Here is a 25,878-nt window from a genome sequence, read left to right as displayed (position 1 = left end):
CTCCCTCCAAACTCCTCCCCACAAGGTTCAAGGTCTACCCCGCCCCTGTTTTCCAGGGCAGGATGTTCCCTCCAGGCCTTTTTCTGCAGGTGAGGTTCCCAGACTTGCCGCTGCTGTGGCAGAGACTGTGCCTGTTTCTGAGACACACCCAGCTTTGCCAAGGATCTTGTCTGTTTTCTGATTCCTCTGCCAGATTCCTCGCACTGATCCGTAAAATTTCTGGGCACAGGTAAGCCTTCCATGTTTCACTGTAATTGGGTAGAGTGGATTTGTTGGAACTATGGTGTATGATCACCCTGGCAAGTTATTTTCCCCTAAAAAAGGTCCTCAAACTGAAATGCTCCTTTGTCATACTGAGAAGCTTAAAAAAAAAAAAATGCATCCACCTTTAGAGATTTAATTGATCAATGTGGACACTGCTCCTGCTTACAGTTCCTGAGGGAGGTCCAATGTGTGTAGGCTTTAGAATCAGTACAAAACCTTCAACCTATATACGCTTTTCTAATCAGTACAAATCCTTCAACCTATATCCACTTTTCTGATGGAGCTTTTTCTCAGTTGGTTAGTGGTGTAGCATCCCTCCCTTAGGAAAGATCACCTCCTCTGTCCTCAGCCTGAGTTCACCTCCAAAACACAAGGAACAGAATGTGCCTCCAGAGCTTTCCAAGAAAGTTGCTGAGAAAGTTGGCCATGTATCTGAGCCTGGCAAACTGCCAATGAGAATTTAATAAACAGAAACTAGAAGGGCCCAGGCTGAAAAACAATCCAGGGTGAATCACACACTTACATTTGTTGATGAAGTATTAACTCTTCCGGCGACTGGCAAAATGGTACTTTTGGGCAATTCGGCACGTACCTCACACGGGGCCTCTGCTCTGTTATTTTCTTCCAGCTTTGATTATTGAAGGCTAGAGCTGGCCTTAGAAATCACTCTGACATGACCATTTTACAGATGAGGAAACTGAGGACTAGGGAGAGTGTACGTTAACAGACGTCTCACTGCTCAGTGGAGGAGGGAAGAAGGAGTCACCTTCCCGAGTCTTCGTTTTAGCCACCTGCACCTCTTACCTACTCACCACTTTGCTTTGGAAATGCAACTGATGATTGTCAGTGTGCAAGCTGGCAATTTTTAGTGTTTACCTGAGAGACAGTGCATTTCATAAAAATAAAAAACCAAAGCACTAGAGGTAACTAACTGATGATTCATTTATAAAGTTAAACTATATGGGAAACAAGAGGGGCAAAAAAATGACTTTAGCTCTCTAAGCCTCTCCATAGCAGAATGATGTGAGTTTTCCAAGACAGAGCAGATTTTGCTTAGTGCTGTATCTGGCACGCGGTAGTAATTATTATTTTAGAGGGATTTTATAAACTCAGCACTCTGCAAAATATGAAACCCATGGAAGTCCTCACTGTGTTTCTTTACTCAACAGAGAGAAATGGAAAGTTTTGCAAATTGTAGTTTCTGCATTAATGTGGTGTTCATTTTTTTTCTTTTTAGTTTAAATGTTTATTAGGGTTCTCCCATCTCCCCAAAGTTATCTCTCATTTCAACTCCAAAGTTTATTCCTTAGAACACAGTGCCAACCAAGTTAGTGTAGTTATCTGTGAACTTTAGAAACAGTCAGATAAGGCTGGTGCCAAGGTGTTTGCTACTCACAGTGAAAACTGTTATGCTGAGTAAGAGATTTAAGAGAAACAGTCCTTTCACTTTGGGTGTTTTTATGTGAAAACAAAGTGTAATGGCTTTTACCACTCTGTCAGTCTCCTTTGAACTGGAAAACTAACTCACTGCCTTTTGTGAGAATGATTTACAGTTTATTAAGATACATTATTTTTAAAGCTTAGAAGAAATTGTGTGTTGTCTTTTCAAAAAGGAAAATTTATTCTAGCCAGTAGTATACTGAGTATATTGTCATCAGTGTTACTTGTCTCTATAATTTGAGAAAGGTGAATAGTTTAACTGTGTTTTCTTTTAAAAGAGGAATTTTTAGTTTCCCTTAATAGTTGCCATTATGTGCAAAAGCTAACAAAATATTGTTTATATATAAGCATTTCTTATTTTTAATTTTTTTTTTTTTTTTTTTTTTTACTTAGAACCCTCTTGGTTGTAAGTAACAGAAATTTTAGCGAGTTTAAGCAAAAAAGAATTCAGCCTCAGAACACTAGTGTACCTGGTTCTCCTGAAGGTACTAAGGTAGGGAATATAAGAGCATAAAGTTTCCCTGTGTCGTTTTTTTTCTTTTTCCTTTCTACTTCATATATCTTGAAGACTTCCTCGGGTCCACCTGATAAGTGACATTCCTCTAAATCATATCTTTAGAAATTCAGTTTTATGGATCTAGCGAACCAAAGAGAGGATGACCTTTCACAATTTCATTTCCTACTTCTAAGACGGATTCATCTTTGTCTAGTTGCTCGTTCTTGAGTGACTTTCTAAGCTAAGCAGAAAGATAGCTTAGGCTCGGCACCCATAACACAGTGGTTACGGCACCAGCCATATACACTGAGGCTGGAGGGTTCGAACCCAGTCAGGGCCAGCTAAACAACAATGACAACTGCAACAAGAAAATAGCCAGGTGTTGTGGCAGGCGCCTGTAGTTCCAGCTACTTGGGAGGCTGAGGCAAGAGATCGCTTAAGCCCAACAGTTGGAGGTTGCTGTGAACTGTGATGCCACTGCACTCTATAGAGGGTGACATAGTGAGACTCTGTCTCAAAAAAAGAAAAAGGAAAGATAGCTTAGCAAGTCACCCTAATAAACAGCCCAGGAAGTGCAAGACAGAGAGAGTAGGCTTGTCATTCACCAAGTACTCTTTTTAAATAATGGTCTAATTGGGTCCTCACGCAATGGCAGACAGCTCTGCGCCCAATTCTCTTGTGGCACATTCCACTTTGTTATCTTATTTCCGGGTACCTAGTTTCTTCCTTAGTCTATGAATTTTTGTTTTGTATTTTTAGTGGTTAGCTTTGAGGGGTCAATAAATTTTTGTTGGAAGAGAGTGTGACTAATTCTGTGAGGTCCATACTTAGATGAGAAAACGAGGGTGCACTGAGTTGAAGGAGAAGTGCTGAGGTCATCTGGCTGGTGAGTGTGAGGTCAGCCCTCGCGGCCTCACCCCCCTTCAAAATCACTGCTGTCTACGTCCAGGCGTCCTCGCCCTCTCCCCATGGTCAGTGACTTAGATAGCAGGGTTTAGGCCTAGTGATGAGAACGATAAAAAGAACAGAATTAGGAAAAAGATGCCATTCATTTTATAAAAATTTGATTTTTCCCCCCCTCTTAATGCATCAGTTAAGAATAGCTTTCAACTAACTATAGTCTCTATTTTTCTTCTAAATGTTTACAGGGAGAAAGAGCATCTAGTTGATGCTGGGAACTACAAACATAAAGTTTACATTTAATTTTTCTGTTTTAGGTACTTTATTCCTGAAAATGATATCCAACCTGGCAATTACTCCCAGAGAGGTGACCATTTCTCTTGTAATTTTGGTGATAGTTTTTGTGTTCTTAAGAGTGCTGGGGAATAAGGGTAGAAAGCAGGTGTCTCCTCCTGGCCCGCTGTCCTTCCCCATCATAGGAAATCTTCTCCAGCTTGGAGAACGGCCTTACCTGACATTCATGGAGATGAGGAGGAAATACGGCGACGTCTTTCTCCTCAGACTTGGCACACAGTGCCTGTTGTGGTGGTGAATGGAGTGGAAATGGTCAAGCAAGTGCTACTCAAGGATGGAGAATGTTTTGCAGGCAGACCTAACATGCACACATTTTCTTTCCTGGCAGAAGGAAAGAGTCTAACATTTTCAGTGAACTATGGAGAGGGTTGGAAGCTGCATAAAAAAATCGCCTCGAATGCTTTACGAACTTTTTGTAAAGCAGAAGCAAAATCCTCCGCTTGCTCTTGCTTACTTGAGGAACATGTCACAGAGGAAGCGTCTGAGCTGGTGAAAGTATTTGTGGAGTTGACTTCCAAGGATGGCAGCTTTAACCCCAGAAGTGCTATTACCTGTGCGGTGGCCAACGTGGTCTGTGCCCTTTGCTTTGGCAAGCGATATGACCATGGTGATGAGGAGTTTCTTAGGATAGTTAAAACAAATGATGACTTGCTCAAGGCGTCCAGTGCTGCTAACCCTGCTGATTTCATTCCATGCTTCCGCTACCTGCCTCTGTCAATTATAAATGCTCCCCGGGAGTTTTATCAAGCCCTGAATCGGTTTATTGCCCTGCAGGTACAAGATCATCTTACTACGTATGATAAGGTAAGAATTTATACCAGGACGAGGGTTTTGGAGAGAAGCAAAAAATAATGATGAGATGCATTGAATACTCAGTTCTCATGTAAAAACCCTACAAAGATCTTTGAGTCTCCAAACATTCCCCCAGACGAACAAACTTCCTCAGTGTGTGGATAGGCACAGACTTGAATGATGAACTGTAATTGCTTGGTGAAAAAATGATCAATACATATGTGAGTTACTTGAAGAAATGAACAAATTATTTTGTCTTTTCCATTATACATCCGATACTCCAAAGTCTCAGACTTAATGTATCAAAAATATCAGCATACTTTTATCAGAAAGTGTTTTGATTAATTATAAAGAATAGTCAATAGGAAGTGTCCAATGTTTCCTCATTTCCTACTTTAATCCCTTTGCTATATAGAAGTGAACTTTGAGATCATAACATGCATTAAGTTTTTCCACCTTTCTTGTCCATCCATTGAATTGTTTTGGGCTCCCTTTGATGGTCTACAAAGGGTAGTAAACGTCTCTCTTGAGATATATGTGCACTATTAAGAATCTTAGTTCATGGAGTGGGGGGCATTTGCTGAGATAAGAGCAACAGGAAAAAAATAAATAAAACACGAAAAGGTGGATAATTGAGCAATGAAGAAGTGTGAGGAGTTAAGTCCCTCCAGTGATAAATAAGAAATAGAAGATAAGCTGTTGAATGGTACCAGACGGGACTCTAGATCAGGCACAGTAAGTATTAGAATTCGTTATGAAAGTTCGTAAGCTTTTCTTCCCACTCCCTGAAACACAACAGCCTATCTCTTTTCCCATGGTGATCGCAGTAAAAGTAAATTTTTCCAATAGCTTTGGAAAATTATATATTCACCTGATAATCTCTTTATAATAAGTTAATCTTTAGTTCTGATGTTTTCAAAGTGTGCTTATAGACATAGGTACTCTTTACTGATTGATCGAAACAAGTTCTAAGGAAAAAATTGAGTTTGCTAACTTGGTTTTTTTATGCTACACTCTTATGATTAAATTTACCATTGTCAAGCAGAAATGGCTGCGAGGCTTAAAGTGATCTATTTATATTCTTTATATTGCTAAATTCATGGGGCTCATTTCAAGTTACACAGGGCTATGGCTCTGCCTGCACAGGATTTATATGTGATGCAGGATTTACGCAGGAATAAATAATCACGCTAAGGTTTGTTTCCTCAGGACCATATCCGAGACATTACCGATGCTCTGATTAATACGTGCCACAACAAATATGCTGCTACCAAAACTGCCACCTTAAATGACAATGAAATTATAAGCACTGTGAGTGACCTCTTTGGAGCTGGTATGTGAGTGTGTTTGTCAACATGTAAAGCTAACAAAGATCAGTTGGGATTTTTTTGTTGTTGTTGTTACGCACTATTTACAGTTCAGAGTATTTCCCTCTTTCCTTCACAGCCACATTGTGTAGTTGATCTCACACTGAACACAAATAATTTGCTATTTTGCCATCTTCCCATGATATTTGGAAAACTTTATTTTGACCTCAGGAGCAGAGACTTAAGAGTACCCCCAATTCAGGATGCATCACCATCATCACCAACACAACTGGCCTGGTGTGTTTATTACATTTTATCCCCACTCGCAGGCCCTTCACCCAACCCATTGCCACTATCCTTAATCTGTTAAAAATGTTGTTTTTGTGTATTCTTATATAGTGGATTTTTATAGTCATATAGTACCATATATTTTTGTATCATCAAGGGCCTAAGTTTATATAAACATCTAAATGTAAATGATTGTTTGCAACTCCAACCTTGTACAGAAAATGCAGATATTGAATATTGTGCTAATGCTAAGATGACCATCTTTGCACAAGAGTTTTGCCTCCTTTTGAATTACAACTTTTTGCTAAGAAGCAGAATTTCTGGGTCAACTAATAAAAGTATTCTGGAGTTTTGATATGCATTGCTGAATTCACTTTCAGAAAGACTGGAGCACTGTATACTGCTACCATATTACTTTAATTCCTCAATTTTGAGGGGTGTTTTTTAAAATTCTTTTTACCCATCAAGTGTCTTAGTGGTCCAATAAGATGCTAGACTGCAGGAAACAAATTCTCTTACTGTAACATGCAATCAAATAGCAAACTTGTTTTCAGCAGTTTCATTTTAGGTAAAATATTCTTCAAGTTCATTTTTTTCTCTTTCTCCTTTAAGCTCTCTTTATTAGTAATTGGGTTCATGTGTTCCTAGGATCTATGCATTTGTATTCCTAAATTTTCTTTGCAAACAGAAGCATTCATTTTGATTGGTGTTAATTTTCCTAATGTAAATGCATTCCCACCCATGCCTTTTATAAGTGCCCGTACATATCCCCCATGTATATGGATATGAGGCTGTGTGTATAAATATATGTATGATTTTGACCATGAAATATTATTATCTCATCAGGTTATTTATCTCAAAATGTGATCTTTCTGTACGTAGCATTTTTGTTGCCAGCTATGTGATGTTCAGTACTAATGTTATAATTGGTGAGGACACTTTTTAAAAGCCTAAACATCATTGAACACTAAAGATGGGTGTGTGAGGGAATGATTAAAACATCAAGTGAGTTTTATTTTCTTATTTATTTTTTAATTGACGTGAAGTTGTATATATTTATCAAATACGTTATGCAACACAGTGTTCTGAAATGTGTATAAATCGGGGAAATCTAAATCTAGCTAATTACCATGTCATCATCATTTTTGTGGTTAGAACATTTAACATCTACTCTCTTAGCATTTTTGAAGAATGCAGTAGATCATTTTAACTACAGTTGCCATGCTATGCAATTTTTATAACCCATGAAATTATTCTTCCTGACTATACTTTACTGTCATGAGATAATAGCTAAGTATATTTCAGAACTATGTAATACTACCAAAATACTTAAGTCATCAACACTTATAAAATTATGGCAGAACGCAAAAATGACTAAGATACAGAACAGAGCCATACAGACATGTATGACATTGTTTGAAAGGTGTGTAAAACAAATTGTATTCAATAAAATGCATTACTGCATAATGTATTTATTTACTAAGCAACGTATCTGATAGAATTTGTATTTTCATCTAATGGAGGTAATAATGAAAATTAATAAAACCCTAAATTTCTACATGTACCTACCATCACATTAACGAGCTGTAATAGAATATATTCATAAGCTACAAACCACATTTTTCTTTTCATTCACCACTAGTCAGAAGGCAAAATCCACATATTTTAGTGGATAAAATCTTTAAGCAAAGCACTCTGTTTCATCAGTTCTCCTATGCTATTAAGATTTGTATTTTTATATTTGACTTTTGTTATTGGCTATAGAGACAGTTTAGTTTTTCCTTTGGATAGGGTCAACTTGTCTCAGAATCTTTTATGTGTAAACTCAATGTTTAAATAACCCACCAAGATGTATAACAGCAGGTTACTTATGTATTAATATAAAAAACAAAATTTATAATGATCGAAAGAAATATGAATCCTGATATTTCTCCAGATAGATCTTGGATAAAAGGTCCATGGCTCTGCAATGTGTAAAATCAGTGTTTGGCATGCAATATTCAGAATCTGTTCTTTGTACTTTTGTGAGTGTATACAGTTGATAGGTTCTGCATACAAGTCCACATTTTCACATAGCATTCTGCTGTAGACGCTCCAATCAGCAACTTCATCACGATGGCTTACTTTCAGGATAATTTCTTGAGGTCTCAAGTCATATTGGAAATGTTGTGAGTTTTGAACAAACTGAAGCCACACTGGCTCACTATGAGAGATTGCCATCGTCAAAAGATGTGAAAACTGGGTTTGAGCAGAGATGTTTGGAAAGGAGTTTATTCTACAATTATACCAGGTTGTATCTCTTACACATTTTGTGATATGAGTTTTTTAGAGATGAATAAATACAAGTAGTTAAGTTTCTCTGCTGTGGAACCATAACTCAAGTTCAGGTACTACTTTTGTCCTCTATGTGATCCTGGTGAAATTGTTTAGCATTTTCATGATGCAAGTTTCTCATCTATAAAGTTAGTCTCACTGCAGCCCCCCTTTCAGATGCCTATGCAATTAAGTGGTAAATACATTCATCATTGTCTATGCTACCATCACGTGAAAATATGGAAATTAAATACTTGTTTTCAGAACTAATTTTTACTTAGTAGAAAACACAGATAACATCAATTTTGGCAATAGGTCACCATAAAAGTGAATTTATAATTAAAACAGTCTAGAAGAGCGTTTAGTGGGGCATTTCTGAGTTTTAGGTTTTCAAGAATTGATCAAATTCTTTGATTTCGGAATCTTAAAGTAGCCCTGGAAAAAAAGATTATGTTTGACATACAAAGATCCTTTCTTTTTTTTCTTTTTTTTTTTTTTTATTGTTGGGGATTCATTGAGGGTACAATAAGCCAGGTAACACTGATTGCAATTGTTAGGTAAAGTCCCTCTTGCAATCATGTCTTGCCCCCATAAAGTGTGACACACACCAAGGCCCCACCCACCTCCCTCCTTCCCTCTTTCTGTTTCCCCCCCATAATCATAATTGTCATTAATTGTCCTCATATCAAAATTGAGTACATAGGATTCATGCTTCTCCATTCTTGTGATGCTTTACTAAGAATAATGTCTTCCACGTCCATCCAGGTTAATACGAAGGATGTAAAGTCTCCATTTTTTTTATGGCTGAATAGTATTCCGTGGTATACATATACCACAGCTTGTTAATCCATTCCTGGGTTGGTGGGCATTTAGGCTGTTTCCACATTTTGGCGATTGTAAATTGAGCTGCAATAAACAGTCTAGTACAAGTGTCCTTATGATAAAAGGATTTCTTTCCTTCTGGGTAGATGCCCAGTAATGGGATTGCAGGATCAAATGGGAGGTCTAGCTTGAGTGCTTTGAGGTTTCTCCATACTACCTTCCAGAAAGGTTGTACTAGTTTGCAGTCCCACCAGCAGTGTAAAAGTGTTCCCTTCTCTCCACATCCACACCGGCATCTGCAGTTTTGAGATTTTGTGATGTGGGCCATTCTCACTGGGGTTAGATGATATCTCAGGGTTGTTTTGATTTGCATTTCTCTAATATATAGAGATGATGAACATTTTTTCATGTGTTTGTTAGCCATTCGTCTGTTGTCTTTAGAGAAAGTTCTATTCATGTCTCTTGCCCATTGATATATGGGATTGTTGGTTTTTTTCATGTGGATTAATTTGAGTTCTCTATAGATCCTAGTTATCAAGCTTTTGTCTGATTGAAAATATGCAAATATCCTTTCCCATTGTGTAGGTTGTCTCTTTGCTTTGGTTATTGTCTCCTTAGCTGTACAGAAGCTTTTCAGTTTAATGAAGTCCCATTTGTTTATTTTTGTTGTTGTTGCAATTGCCATGGCAGTCTTCTTCATGAAGTCTTTCCCCAGGCCAATATCTTCCAGTGTTTTTCCTATGCTTTCTTGGAGGATTTTTATTGTTTCATGCCTTAAGTTTAAGTCCTTTATCCATCTTGAATCAATTTTTGTGAGTGGGGAAAGGTGTGGGTCCAGTTTCAGTCTTTTACATGTAGACATCCAGCTCTCCCAACACCATTTATTGAATAGGGAGTCTTTTCCCCAAGGTATGTTCTTGTTTGGTTTATCAAAGATTAGGTGGTTGTAAAATGTTAGTTTCATTTCTTGGTTTTCAATTCGATTCCAAGTGTCTATGTCTCTGTTTTTGTGCCAGTACCATGCTGTCTTGAGCACTATGGCTTTGTAGTACAGACTAAAATCTGGTATGCTGATGCCCCCAGCTTTATTTTTGTTACAGAGAACTGCCTTAGCTATACGGGTTTTTTTCCGGTTCCACACAAAACGCAGAATCATTTTTTCCAAATCTTGAAAGTACGATGTTGGTATTTTGATAGGAATGGCATTGAATAGGTAAATTGCTTTGGGAAGTATAGACATTTTAACAATGTTGATTCTTCCCATCCATGAGCATGGTATGTTCTTCCATTTGTTAATATCCTCTGCTATTTCCTTTCTGAGGATTTCATAGTTTTCTTTATAGAGGTCCTTCACTTCCTTCGTTAGGTATATTCCTAGGTATTTCATTTTCTTTGAGACTATGGTGAAGGGAGTTGTGTCCTTAATTAGCTTCTCATCTTGACTGTTATTGGTGTACACAAAGACTACTGACTTGTGGACATTGACTTTGTATCCTGAAACATTACTGTATTTTTTGATGACTTCTAGGAGTCTTGTGGTTGAGTCTTTGGGGTTCTCTAAGTATAAGATCATGTCGTCAGCAAAGAGGGAGAGTTTGACCTCCTCTGCTCCCATTTGGATTCCCTTTATTTCCTTGTCTTGCCTAATTGTATTGGCTAGAACTTCCAGCACTACGTTGAATAGTAAAGGTGACAGAGGACAACCTTGTCTGGTTCCAGTTCTAAGAGGAAAAGCTTTCAGTTTTACTCCATTCAGTAAAATATTGGCTGTGGGTTTGTCATAGATAGCTTCGATCAGTTTTAGAAATGTGCCACCTATGCCTATACTCTTCAGTGTTCTAATTAGAAAAGGATGCTGGATTTTATCAAATGCTTTCTCTGCATCTATTGAGAGGATCATGTGATCTTTATTTTTGCCTCTGTTAATATGGTGGATAACGTTTATAGATTTGCGTATGTTAAACCAGCCTTGCATCCCTGGGATGAAGCCTACTTGATCATGATGAATGACTTTTTTGATGATAAGCTGTAATCTATTGGCTAGGATTTTGTTGAGAATTTTTGCGTCTATGTTCATGAGTGAGATTGGTCTGAAATTCTCCTTTTTGTTTGGGTCTTTTCCTGGTTTTGGTATCAGGGTGATGTTTGCTTCATAGAGTGTGTTGGGGAAGATTCCTTCTTCCTCAATTTTTTGGAATAATTTCTGCAGTACAGGAATAAGCTCTTCCTTGAAGGTTTGATAGAATTCTGGTGTGAAGCCATCTGGACCAGGGCATTTTTTAGTTGGAAGATTTTTTATTGTTTCTTTGATCTCAGTGCTTGAAATTGGTCTGTTCAGGAGCTCTATTTCCTCCTGGCTGAGTCTAGGGAGACGGTGTGATTCCAAATATTGATCCATTTCTTTCACATTGTCAAATTTCTGGGCATAGAGTTTCTGGTAGTAGTCAGAGATGATCTCTTGTATCTCTGTGGGATCAGTTGTTATTTCTCCTTTATCATTTCTGATTGAGGTTACTAGAGATTTTACTTTTCTATTCCTCATTAGTCTGGCCAATGGTTTATCTATTTTATTTATTTTTTCAAAAAACCAACTCCTTGTTTCATTAATTTTCTGAATGATTCTTTTGTTTTCAATTTCATTGATCTCTGATTTGATTTTGGATATTTATTTTCTTCTACTGAGTTTAGGCTTAGATTGTTCTTCTTTTTCCAATTCCATAAGATCTCTTGTGAGATTGTTGATGTGCTCTCTTTCTGTTTCTCGAATGTAGGCATCTAAAGCGATGAATTTTCCTCTGAAAACTGCTTTTGCAGTATCCCACAGGTTTTGGTAGCTTGTGTCTTCATTGTTGTTATGCTCAAGGAAGTTAATGATTTCCTGTTTTATTTCTTCCTTCACCCATCTGTTATTCAACAGAAGATTGTTTAGTTTCCATGCCTTTGGGTGGGGTCGAGCATTTTTGTTAGAGTTGAGTTCCACCTTTAGTGCCTTATGGTCTGAAGAGATACAAGGTAAAATTTCAATTCTTTTGATTCTGTTGATATTTGTTTTGTGTCCCAGGATATGATCAATTTTGGAGAATGTTCCATGGGGTGATGAGAAGAATGTATATTCTTTATCTTTGGGATGGAGTGTTCTATATGCGTCTATCAAGCACAGTTGTTTTAGGGTCTCATTTAAGTCTCTTATATCCTTGTTTAATTTCTGTTTAGAGGATCTGTCCAGCTCTGTAAGAGCAGTGTTAAGGTCCCCTGTTGTTATGGTATTATCAGATATCATATTGCTCAGACTGAGTAAGGTCTGTTTCAAGAATCTGGGAGCATTTAAATTGGGTGCATAGATATTTAGAATTGAAATGTCTTCTTGTTGTATTTTTCCCTTGACCAATATAAAGTGACCATCTTTGTCTTTTTTGACTTTAGTTGCTTTAAATCCACATGTATCTGACAATAAGATTGCAACTCCTCTTTTCTTCTGAATTCCATTTGCCTGAAAAATTGTCTTCCAACCCTTGACTTGGAGCTTTAATTTGTCTTTTGAAGCCAGGTGTGTTTCTTGCAGATAGCAAATGGATGGCTTGTGTTTTTTAATCCAGTCAGCCAATCTATGTCTCTTCAGTGGGGAATTCAAGCCATTAACATTTATTGAGATAATTGATATGTGTGGTAGTATTCTATTCGTCTTATTTTGTGAGAGTCCATTGCTTAGTTTTATCTTTTGCATCAGTGTGAAGGTTTGGTTCTGTCCTTTAATTTCTGAGTTCTTACTTTGCTGCTGATTCATTGTGGTGGTCAGTGTGCAGAACAGGTTGAAGTATTTCCTGTAGAGCTGGTCTTGTTGTGGCGAATTTCCTCAATGTTTGTATATCCGTAAATGATTTGATTTCTCCGTCAATTTTGAAGCTTAGCTTAGCAGGGTACAGAATTCTGGGTTGGAAATTGTTCTGTTTAAGTAGATTAAAGGTAGATGACCATTGTCTTCTTGCTTGGAAAGTTTCATTAGAGAAGTCTGCGGTCACTCTGATGGATTTGCCCCTGTAGGTCAACTGGCGCTTACTCCTGGCAGCTTGCAGAATCTTTTCTTTTGTCTTGACTTTGGACAGGTTCATCACAATGTGTCTTGGAGAAGCTCGGTTAGAGTTGAGGCTACCTGGGGTCCGATAGCCCTCTGAAAGCAGTGTGTCAGAATCTTTGGTGATATTTGGGAAATTTTCTTTTATGATATTCTCTAGTATGACTTCCATTCCTCTGGGGCATTCTTCTTCCCCTTCTGGAATTCCTATAACTCGTATGTTGGAATGCTTCATAAAGTCCAATAATTCTGACAGTGAACGTTCTGCTTTCTCTCTCTTCTTTTCTGCCTCTTTTACTATCTGAGTTATCTCAAAAACTTTGTCTTCTACCTCTGAAATTCTTTCTTCTGCGTGGTCTAACCTGTTGCTGATACTTTCCATTGCATCTTTAAGTTCCCTGATTGACTGTTTCATTTCCTTCAGCTCTGCTATATCCTTTTTATATTCTTCATATCGTTCATCTCTGATTTGATTCTGTTTTTGGATTTCCTTTTGGTTATTTTCCACTTTATGAGCAGTTTCCTTCATTGTTTCCATCATTTCTTTCATTGTTTTCAACATGTGTATTCTAAATTCCCTTTCTGTCATTCCTAACATTTCTGTATAGGTGGAATCCTCTGCAGTAGCTACCTCATGGTCCCTTGGCGGGGTTGTTGTGGACCGGTTCTTCATGTTGCCTGGAGTTTTCTGCTGATTCTTCCTTATGGGTGATTTCTTTTATCTGTTTCCTTGCCCTAATTTTCCTTTCACTTCCTCTTGCTCTTTAAGTTCTCGTGCCTGTGGAAGTTGTGGGCGGGTTTAGACGGATTGAACACATGCGACCACTTGCCGGTTTTCCACTGTTTTAGTCCTCCTCTTGGGGTCCAGAAGTCTCTCACTGACTCCCTGTATCCTCTCAGGGGTGATGATAGGCAGATCCCACCAGCCAGAGATGCCTGGAGTCCTATATCCCCAGACTCATGGTGCCCAGATGCAAGGAAGCTGTTACTCGGCTCCCATCTTGCTCCGCCCCCTTGGCCTCCCAACTGCTGGGATTATGGGAGTGAGCCTCCTTGCCCGGCCTCAGAGGTTTTGTTTTAAAAGTAGACCCCTTGCTTTTATTTTCAATAATGGGGAACCACTATCCAATGTATAGATAATCTAAAAAAGGAAGATATCCTGTTTAAAAAGTGCATTTTAAACCATAAGATGTACATCAAAACTTATAATGTAGAAAAAATGGGATGTGATCAGCCCTCTAACATGTGCTCACACAAACTCAAGGTCAGATGTTCAATTTAAGTCTTGGCTCTGCCTTTATGAAGTTCATTCATCTTGAGCAAGGCCCATAATGTGCTTGAAGCTCAGTAAAAAGAGTGTATTTACACATTTATGCATTGCATATCTATATTATGATTTATAAAACATTTATGTATATGTGTGTATGTGTGTTATATACACAGAGAGAGAGAACACCAGGAACAGAGTAAGTTCTCAATAGCTTATTAAAATCATTATTACAAATCATAGCTAGTATTATTATCTCATAATACTGTTTATGATGCAGTGCAATGTTTACAATGTTTTCATTTGTCTTAAAAAGTGCACCTATGTATTTTTTAAATTTTATTTTCAATTGTGTTTACAAATTTGTAACATTAAATTTACAGTTTAAAGCATGTTTAAGTATACTGTTCAGTACTATTGAGTATATTCACCTTGTTTGGAAAACATCTCTAGATGGTTTTTCATCTTGCAAAACTAAAATGATATGTCCCTTCAACATTGATTTCCCCCATCCCTCTCAGCCTTTGGAAACCTCCTTTCTCTAATACATCGTGTCCCAAAAGTTGCCCCAATTTTACAAAATATTTGCAAAATATTCTCTATGTGTTATCCCCCTTTTTGTAAAATCGTATAATGGATATTTTGTAAATAAAGGTACATTTAACTGTAATTTCCCATTTTCCCTATGTATGGTGACTTTAGGGGCAACTTTTGGGATATCCTATACTTTCTGTTTCTATGAGTCTGACTACTTTAGAAACCTCCCATGAGTGGAATCATATAGTATTTGTCCTTTAGTGACTACCTTATTTCACTTAGCCTAATATCCTCAAGGCTTATCCATGTTGTACCACATGACAGGATCTATTTTTCTATTTTAATATTCAATAATATATATGTATCACAATTTCTTTATCCATGCATCCATCAATTAATATTTGGGTTGGGTTGCTTTTACCTCTTGGCGATCATAAATAAAGTTGCAATGACCATAGATATGCAAATACCTTTTCAAGATCATGTTTTGAATCTTTTTTGAAATATACCCAGGTATAAGATTGCTGTATAATATAAACATGCTATTTTTAAGTTTTGAGGAAGCTCCATACTGTTTTGTATAGTAGCACCACCATCTTACATTTCCACCAACACTTCCAATTTCTCAACCTTATCAACATTTCTAGTTTTTCATTCTTTGAATAGTGATCTCCTAAAGAGTGAGAGGTTGCAACTATATTTTGAAATCAACCCTAATAAATAATTATGATTTCAATTGTGATTCTATTAATTTTTGGTTTTACTACATATTTAGATGGCTTTTCCTGAATCTTAGCACTCAGATATGAAATAAATTGAGCATACCAATATTGCTTATACATTTTTCCTATGGCATTTGCTCTCTTGTTTCTTTTCAGGGTTTGAAACGGTATCAACATGTCTGTATTGGAGCTTTCTGTATTTGATACGCTACCCAGATATTCAAGCCAAGATTCAGGAAGAAATTGGTAACATGCTTTCAAATGAAAAATGTAATTTTGTATAACTATCATTATTCTTATTAATTAAAAAATACTTTTCCTTAAGGCAGAAACATTGGGCTGAAATCCCCCAGATTTGAAGACAGGAAAATTTTACCATACACAGAAGCTTTCATAAATGAAATATTCAGACACGCCTCCTTCATGCCTTTTACTATTCCACATTGGTAAGCATATGATTCTCTTTTGAAAAGGCAACCCAGGGGGGTTTGGGGGCAGGGAAGTATCTTAGACATTGGAATACTTAAAGTGCTTTAAAATCTATTATGCACTGATTTTTTAATGTTATTTTTTATTTCAAAACCATCTAATAAATTTTTGTGCCTGGAGAAAGCATATTTTGTGAGTCTTTTTCATTGCTAAACTATGATACCAGTGACTTTTACCCCATGTGTACTAATCAAGAGAGTGGAAGCTATGGACATTCCAAAAAAATAGATAACCCAATGTAGTGTAATTTCGCTGACATTTTTTTTCCTTTATTAAATCATAATTGTGTACATTAATGCGTTTATGGGGTACAGTGTGTTGATTTGATATACAATGTGGAATGCTTACATCTAAACTGATTAACATAACCATCTCCTCACTTACTTATTTGTTGTGGTAAGACATTAATACTCTATTCTTAATAGTTCTGAAATGTTCTTTTGCATTATGCACCTTAGGTGAGGTCCCACCAAATGCCCTCTCTCCTCCCCCCTTCCCCTCGCCTCTCCCTCCTCTTCCTTTCTTGTTTCTGGACTATAGTTAGGTTTTACCATTTGTATGAATGTGTAGATGATTATATATTGATTTCACAGTAGTATTGAGTACATTGGATACTTTTTTTCCATTTTTGAGATACTTTACTAAGAAGAATAAGTTCCAGCTCCATCCAGGTAAACATAAAAGATGAGACGTCTCCATCTTTTTATGGCTGCCTAGTATTCCATAGTATACATATACCATGACTTATTAATCCATTCATGGGTCGATGATCACTTGGGCTGCTTCCATAACTTGGCAATAATGAATTGGACTGCAATAAACATTCTGGTGTGAATGTCTTTGTTACAGAATGATTTTTGATGATCGAGGTATATACCTAATAGAGGAATTGTAGGATTGAACAGAGGTCTACTTTCAGTTCCTTGAGCATTCTCCAAACTTCATTTCAAAAAGGCCGTATAAGCTTGCATTCACACCAACAGTGTAGAAGTGTTCCCTTCTCTCTGTATTCATGTCAACATCTGTAGTTTTGGGATTTTGTAATCTTTCAGGAGTTAACATGTTGTAAAAACTCACTTAGCATCATCTGATGAGCAACTTAGCTTCCTGATGTTGTGGCTTCATTTTCAGTAGCCTAGAATTTTGCTGGGAAATAAACTAAGGAAGATAGTTTTGTTACACATAGATGAAACAGAACATTCATTATAGACCTTTGAAAGTTTACTGAAGTTTATGTCATAATCTCCAGCACACAGGTGCATGCCAGCAGAGAGATTAAGAAGTAGGCTTTATTAACATGCATAAGGAGAACCAAAGTTCTGGTGCTTTGATCTGTTTTTATTTCCTACAATTAAAACTTTTTAAAAAATGAATTCTCAAGTGTTTTTTTCTCTCTCCTCCCTTTAAATGACGGAGGAGTGGAAATGTCTCTTCCCGCCAGCCTTGGGGAAATTGACATTATCATCTAGTAATTAAGGCAACAGCGCTGTGCCCTCAGCTGGAGTGTTTCCCCAAACCAGGTCACTGACTGAGCAGAGAAAGGCCAGACAGCCAGTGACGCAGTTCTCTGTATTTCCTTCCCATTAGCTAGTTCTCTTTTTTAACACAGGATGCCTGTCTTTTCCTCGTGATCCTCTTTCTCCCTGCTGTGTCAGATCTTCCTTCAGTTAAAGCAAATTTCATCTTCAACTTAAGTTTTTTAAAAGAAGTCCTACATTTAAAGCAGCAACTCTTCTGTCCTAATGACTTTTATAAGGTGGCTTTAGGTGCTTCATAAAAGAATATTTTCTACACCTCTGCCAAGTACTCAGACACAGGGGAGCTCTGCCAAGTTTATGGTCTTCATTTGGAATAAAAGCACATATGGAAATTATGGCCCGGGACAATCATCTGAGGGTCCAATTGATAGTGAGAAATATATATTCTATTAGGACAGAGATATTTGTTACATTATTAAAGGTAAAAAAATAAATTAATATGTCAAACTAAAAGAGCAAATGCAGCGACCAATGAGAGCAGTGTGATATAAGTGTGATATAAGCCAAGAAATTTTGTGCACACAAGAAAGCTTTTTTGCATTGTTTGGCACTGATCTTTTCTACTATACCTACAAGTTTATTATTCACCATTTAAAAAGAAAATAGATCAAAATGCATAAAATATGTTAAAATAAAATAAAATAAATGAAATAATCTTAGATAAAAGCAGCAAAAGTTTGATATTTCATATGACATGTGTACACACACACAGAGGAAAGACCAAATTATATCCTAATAAATATTTATTGCATACAGGTTGCTTAATAATTGTGTAGAAATCCACTTTTCTACACAAAGTTTTAGGAACATATAAATAGGTAAAGAATCCTTCCTATTTATGTTTTTATTTCAATACCTGAAAAATAAAGTTCTCCATTCGATGCTTCTATGAAATAGCAGCATGTCACTTCCTATCTGAGTAGAATCTGAGCAGCCAAATGTACAGAAGGGTGTGGACAGGAATGTGTTGAGAAGGCAAGTGGCTCTGCATGACAGGACACAATCCTTCCAGAAAATAGGCCTATTGCTTTTGTGGCCTTCCCCCTTGTTGGGTTTTGAGGACACTCGAATAATAATATCCATATTATTTGCCAAAGGTCAGTACCCAGGAGTTTTGAGGATACCCATGAATAATATTGATATTATTTGCCAAAGGTACAATGGATATTAATTGCCAAAATGGATGTAGATCAGATAGAGATTGGAATATTCATCCAAATTGACATCTACAAAACTGACGTAGATCAGATAGAGATTGGAATATTTGTTTTATAAATGATCAAAGCTAGTTTACATGATATGGTTTAGATCTAGATTGAGTTGCGTTAATAATAATTCTCACTTGAATTAACCATACTTCTCCACCTAGTTTCTGGATAGGTTGAACATTTTCAGACTCTCCTTGAAGGATAAAATCTGCTCCTGATTACAGACGGGATATATCTTTATTACAGACTGGCTAACGTGAAGAGAGCAACCTGAAGTAGCTAAGACAAATGTGTCCAGGGCCTTGTCTCAAACTTATCAAATGGAAATGCTCCGCTTCTCCTGTGATTCAGAAGTGTGGGAGGGCACTCTAGTGAGAAAGGCAGTGTTACATGGAAACATAATGTGATTTATTCTAACCCACGCACAATAAGAGAGATAGAAAGGGGAAAGGCAAACAGTTTTCAGAAAGGAGTTTGAATATGAAACTAGAAAGATAAAACATTAGCTCTAGAGCTAAGTTAGAGTTCACCCAACATGACCAACACCATCATTTCACAGCGAGAAAACAGTCATAGAGGGCAGTGCCTGTGGCTCAGTGAGTAGGGCTCTGGCTCCATATATCGAAGGTGGCGGGTTCAAACCCAGCCCCGGCCAAACTGCAACAAAAAAATAGCCGGGTGTTGTGACGGGCACCAGTAGTCCCAGCTACTCGGCAGGCTGAGGCAAGAGAATCGCCTAAGCCCAGGAGCTGGAGGTTGCTGTGAGCTGTGATGCCACAGCACTGTACCGAGGGTGACAAAGTGAGACTCTGTCTCTAAAAAAAAAAAGAAAACAGTCAGAGAGGAGATAAAAGATTTGCCTAATGTCTCACTAAAAACAGCCTTCAGAGTTCAGATTTTCTTGTTTCAATTTCATTTTCTTTTTATCAATTACTAAAAGACATGACATTTGTTTTCCTAATCTATTGAAAATAGACATAGACTTGTTGAGTCTGCAGAAAATACTTCAGAATTCCTTGAATAGTTTTCCGATGTAATCTGGTCTGCCTATTCACTCTGTCCTAAAGATATCGAGATAATTTTCTAGTAAGAGTTTTAGTTCATAGAAAGGCCTTGAATGTATTAATTGTACAATCTGTTTAACACATACTTTAAATTATTAATTTGACAAGAAGTGAAAACTGTTCTAATTATTGAAAGAATAAGGATTTACAAAGATATAGTAAAAAGGACCTAAATAAATGTAGTCTGTGAAGTGTGGGAGGCAGTTTAGGGATGGGTTATTTGAACTCACAAACACAGATGTCCTGTAATGCTGTATTTTATGCTATATTTTGCTTTCCCAGCACTACAGCAGACACCACTCTAAATGGCTATTTCATTCCCAGGAAAACCTGCATCTTTATCAACATGTATCAAGTAAACCATGATGAGTAAGTCACTAAAATTCATCTTGAGATAAAATTTGCTTGCTCAGTTGTTTATTTATTAATCTGGGAAAGATTTATATTCTTCTTAACCAAACTCACTCCTCTTTCTCTTGAAAAAAGTTAGATAGAAATTCCATTTTTGTTCCTTGTCTATATTGGGAAGGGTGATATCTTAATACAAATTCGGGAAAAATCTAATTCAAAGCAAATCCAATGTCATAAATGGCTCATTAGGGGAGATGTGTCTCAAGACTTTGTGGGCTTATCCTTTGCATGGCGATGAGCGGTTGATATTTGAAATGCAGTCTGGAAGTCCCCACTGAAATGTAAGCCACCAAGCAAAGATTTATTATTGTTGTTGTTTTCTTTATTTTTTATTAAATCATAACTTTGTACATTGATGCATTTATGGGGTGCAGGGTACTGCTTCGATATATGACGTGAAATGTTACATTGAGCTAAATAACACACCCATCACAATTATACTCATTTCTTAATAGTTTTGAGGTGAGGTCACCCAAATACACTCCCGCCTCCCATATCCCTTTTCCCCTCCCCTCTCTCTCCTCTCATTGTTCTTTTTGTCTGTTTGTTTTTTTCCTCTACTCCAGCACCTAAATCGTGGCCAGGCACATAATTGGCCCTCAACAAATATTTGTTGCATAAAATGAAGTTATAAGCTCACCCAGATCAGCTACAAAAGGAAGTGCTGAGAAGAAGGTAGCTTGTGCAAAGAAAGTGAAGATATTGATAGTGGTGATGGTGAAGGGAAAGTCTCACCTAGGTCCAACACCTACTGATTGTACTGACTAAAACTAAGCATCTTTAAAGCCACTATATAAAGAAATACAATCAGTGTAAATTCAATGGCAATTATTCTCATTTAATATAGTCTTAAGTATTCTGGTCTCCTAAGACCCTGTGATCATATGGAATATTGGGTAATGTTCAAACAAACTAAGTTAACACAGGTGCTGCTAAACAAATACTATTGATATGGAGATACGTGTTTAAACTAAATGAGTATGTAACTCGAGACTTTATATTATAAGGAATTATTCATGGTTAATCTAAAGCAGAGGTCACAAACTCAAGCACCTACTAAGTGAAGAAGAATATTAAAAAGGAGTGAATCGCACTCTGAAGCATTTATCAGGGGGTCATATACTACATCTAAACGTCTAACAGCCCCGTGAAGTGTTGGCAACCCGGACATTATCCCAAGGTTGTTGGCCCTTACAGTTATAAAACAGAACTTGGAAATTCATATTTTCACATGACATCTGATTTTTAGAGGTTACAACAATGACTGATATTTAAAAGATGATAGGAGCCAAGCAAAATGTATTGGAGGACTGTGTAGAGGACATAGCCCTTGAGGTCTGTGACTTCTGGTGGAGACAAAAACCAAAGTTTCACCTGTCTAAAGAGGGCGATGTCTACACATAAAGTGACCCAGTTATGGTGAAGGTAAGTGGGTCCCTCATGTGTGGTTTAAGGTGTATAAGGAAACGTGCTGGCATTAGTAGTCACAGACAAAACAAATATGGTGGCTGTCAAAAAAAGATGAAGCTAGAAGAGAGAAGCAGAAGCTCCATGATTCGGGAACTGTGGGCAGCCCCTCCATCACAGCAGCTCTCGGAGACCTGACTCCTGCCTGTGATGCCGTACACAGACCATCTCCTGTACATATTTGTACCAGAGTGAGAGATGGGGCTCGTCTCATCATTCCCAGTTTATTTTGCTTTAAAGAAAGACAGGTCAAATATTTATTAGTTTTTATTTATCTCACAACTTCAGAATATTCTTATGAGAATGCTGTGAAGCTCTTCATTTAAAATAATTAAAAATAGATAAATTTGCAAGTGTTTTACTATTTAATGAATCCCAACCCATTCTAGTGAAAATTAAGTATAATTGTATTAGATTGTTACGATAGGTAAGTTTGCCAAATGTTAAAGGAAAAGTGACATGTATATATCCATAATAATTATATATACAAAATCATATGTCACCACAATTATATATACATCTACCATGTATATATAAAGTATATATAAAAAAGCCTTTATAAAGGCTATTTCAAACTTGAAATATTTTATGCAAGTCCAAATTATTATCAAAAAGTTGGCAACAAGAGTAAAAATGATAAAAATTAATTCCTTTTTAAAATGTTACTTTTGTTTATTTTATGCAGAACAATTTGGGATACTCCAAGCTTATTTCGACCTGAGAGATTTCTAAATGAAAAGAGAGAACTGAATAAAAATCTTGTTGAGAAAGTTTTGATATTTGGAATGGGAATCCGGAAGTGTCTGGGAGAAGATGTTGCACGAAACGAGATATTCATTTTTATCACCACTGTCCTGCAACAGCTCAAGCTGAAAAAGTGCCCCGGAGCTGAGCTTGACCTGACACCTATGTATGGGTTAACTATGAAGCCCAAACCATACCAACTCCAGGCAGAACTTCACTCCATAGGTAGTCTGTCTAGTTAGATAATAGTGAGAGGGGAGGTTTCTTATTTCATTCAAACTCAATTCTGCTATGAGACTGTCTCATGGAAATATCTTATGATGATAATTAAGTGTGATGTAAATTGGGGTTAAATCCTAATCTCTCAATAGACCACGGTATCAGACTAATCAGAGTTGAGTGTTTATAATCTGTATTTTCACCAGTGTACATATGGTGGGTTTTGAAAATCTTTATTCAGACTGTGTGTGAAATTAATTTGTTTTAATAAATAAAGCTGAATGGTTTTTAGTGTATTAAAAAGAAACTCGAGAAGTGGTGTCAATGTGGGTGTGAGTGGAAAGGCCAAAGGAGAGGTGGATTGAGTGAGCCAGCGAGGTGAGTCTGCCTTCCCTTGTAGCAGCTTCAAATAGGTAGGTGTATCCATTTTTTGTTTTAAATATAGGGCTCAGCATAAGAATGAGATTCTGATGTTAAATATATTATTTTCAGCCATATAGAAGGCCAGAGAAGGGGGTCAGAGTGACTAGAGTAGCAGAGGCATCACATGGTGGCAATGGACGTGCTGAGCTAAATTAAGGGGAAAAGAGGCCACGAGGGGGCATTTCTTCAAAGTCCCTTTGGGTATAGGCTCTGAAATTTTCTGTGTTAATAATTTAATTCAGGTCAAATTAGCATGTTTACAATATTGCCAATTTCCTTTGATACTAACTAAATGCATGTGTATTATTTTTTTTTTTTTTTATTTATTTTTTTTATTGTTGGGGATTCATTGAGGGTACAATAAGCCAGGTTACACTGATTGCAATTGTTAGGTAAAGTCCCTCTTGCAATCATGTCTTGCCCCCATAAAGTGTGACATACACCAAGGCCCCACCCACCTCCCTCCTTCCCTCTTTCTGTTTCCCCCCCCATAACCATAATTGTCATTAATTGTCCTCATATCAAAATTGAGTACATAGGATTCATGCTTCTCCATTCTTGTGATGCTTTACTAAGAATAATATCTTCCACGTCCATCCAGGTTAATACGAAGGATGTAAAGTCTCCATTTTTTTTAATGGCTGAATAGTATTCCATGGTATACATATACCACAGCTTGTTAATCCATTCCTGGGTTGGTGGGCATTTAGGCTGTTTCCACATTTTGGCGACTGTAAATTGAGCTGCAATAGACAGTCTAGTACAAGTGTCCTTATGATAAAAGGATTTCTTTCCTTCTGGGTAGATGCCCAGTAATGGGATTGCAGGATCAAATGGGAGGTCTAGATTGAGTGCTTTGAGGATTCTCCATACTTCCTTCCAGAAAGGTTGTACTAGTTTGCAGTCCCACCAGCAGTGTAAAAGTGTTCCCTTCTCTCCACATCCACGCCAGCATCTGCAGTTTTGAGATTTTGTGATGTGGGCCATTCTCACTGGGGTTAGATGATATCTCAGGGTTGTTTTGATTTGCATTTCTCTAATATATAGAGATGATGAACATTTTTTCATGTGTTTGTTAGCCATTCGTCTGTCGTCTTTAGAGAAAGTTCTATTCATGTCTCTTGCCCATTGATATAAGGGATTGTTGGCTTTTTTCATGTGGATTAATTTGAGTTCTCTATAGATCCTAGTTATCAAGCTTTTGTCTGATTGAAAATATGCAAATATCCTTTCCCATTGTGTAGGTTGTCTCTTTGCTTTGGCATGTGTATTATTTTTTAGGACTGCCGTAGTAACAAAGTAGCAGAGGCGAGGTGGCTTAAACAACAGACATTTATTTCCTTGCAGTTCTGGAGGCTGGAATTCCAAGATCGGGCGCTAGTAAGCTGGGTTTCTCCCGAAGCCTCTGTCCTTGGCTTGCAGGTGGCCTTTTCTCTGTTCACACACATCCCTGTCCCTCCCTCTTCTTATAAGGACACCAGTGACATTGCATTAAGGTCCCCCCCCCCGAGGACTTCATATGAACTTGATCATCTCTTAAAAGGTCTGTCCCCAAGTAAGTCACATTCTGAAATACCAGCAGCTGGGGTGTCACCATATAAATTTGAGATGAAGGAAGAAAAAATTCAGTCCATAGAACATGTTCTGAGGAAAACAAAAAATAGGTTCTGATTATTTAAAACTATTTTTAAATGTAGTACCCAGCACTAAGTATGTGCTTCTTTAATTGAATTTGTGAATGAACGAAGGCACATAAATGAACTTAAAAAAGACAATGAAAACACTGGTTTATCAATTTAGAGCCCAGATACCACAATTGCTGCAGAGGTAAAATAGAGCAGCGAAGTTCTACTCAACAGTGAAAAGAAATGCACACCACTCATCAATTATTTCAACAGATGTGAGTGGGTTGACCTTCCCTCTCAGAAGACACAGGCTGGCTGAATGGATGAAAAATACAAGGGGAGAATCTGATGTCCCAAGGAAATACACCAACCCATAACGATTCCTTCAGATTCAAGGTATAGGAGTGGAAAACAATATTTCATCCAAACGCAAGCTACAAAGAAAAAAAAAAACAAAACTGGAGTAGCCATTCTCACAGCAAATAATTACAGAGTTCAAAACAACAAAAATAAGTAAACAAAGACAAAGATAGCCATTGTATAATGGTAAAGGGAACAGTTCATCAAGATGACATAAAAATTCTAAACATTTATGCACCCAAATTTATAAAGCAAACCCTACTAAATCTAAACAAATCTTAATTTATTCTGATTTGTCATTACCTTCCTGTACTAAAATTAGAAAAATAAGTATTCATCTTGATTTGTTCTCATTCTCTCAAGCTATTGCTATTTGCTTTCATTACCAAAGATAGCGTCTGTAACAGTTTTTGAGCATACTCTGTATGTCAAGCAACACAGAAGATGTTTCTAAATTTTAATTTTGATACAAGTCATGGAATAGTTATTAATAGTAACTTTTACAGAAGAACAGACTCACAAAGATTAAGTAATATTCAAAATCATTCTTCTGATAAAGGATTAACACAAAATTAATGTTATCAAATTCTATTCTTACATAGTTTCCATAACAGCAATGGTTTCAAGACTCTACGTCTTAATTCAAAAGAAGATTTGGCAGCATCTTTATATATATATATATAATTGCTTTTCTAGTTGACATAAAAATGAAGAGCCTATAATTGCAATATGTACCAAAGTTATGCCATTCAGTCA

At 37.0% G+C, this 25,878-nt stretch overlaps 1 protein-coding gene across 4 annotated transcripts; it reads left to right on the top strand.

Moving 5' to 3' along the window:
• Positions 1-80: 80 nt before the first annotated feature.
• LOC128574501 (cytochrome P450 1A4-like) lies at positions 81-23,001 on the top strand. Of its 4 annotated transcripts, XM_053575132.1 has the most exons (8): positions 81-229; positions 3,418-3,467; positions 4,229-4,258; positions 5,456-5,579; positions 15,731-15,820; positions 15,900-16,020; positions 20,156-20,242; positions 22,437-23,001. In XM_053575132.1, exons 2-8 carry the CDS (start codon positions 3,435-3,437, stop codon positions 22,735-22,737), a joined length of 786 nt encoding a protein of 261 aa, XP_053431107.1. In that variant the 5' UTR covers positions 81-229; positions 3,418-3,434; the 3' UTR covers positions 22,738-23,001. The 4 variants fall into 4 exon arrangements, with proteins under 4 accessions (XP_053431107.1, XP_053431087.1, XP_053431077.1 ...); XM_053575112.1 differs by having other exon boundaries at positions 3,418-4,258; positions 20,198-20,242; XM_053575102.1 differs by having other exon boundaries at positions 3,418-4,258.
• Positions 23,002-25,878: the final 2,877 nt, after the last annotated feature.

This window comes from Nycticebus coucang, chromosome 2, assembly GCF_027406575.1.
Source record: "Nycticebus coucang isolate mNycCou1 chromosome 2, mNycCou1.pri, whole genome shotgun sequence".
NCBI lineage: Eukaryota > Metazoa > Chordata > Mammalia > Primates > Lorisidae > Nycticebus > Nycticebus coucang.
Note: the sequence above shows the minus strand (reverse complement) of the source record. Positions and strands in the feature narration are given on the sequence as shown.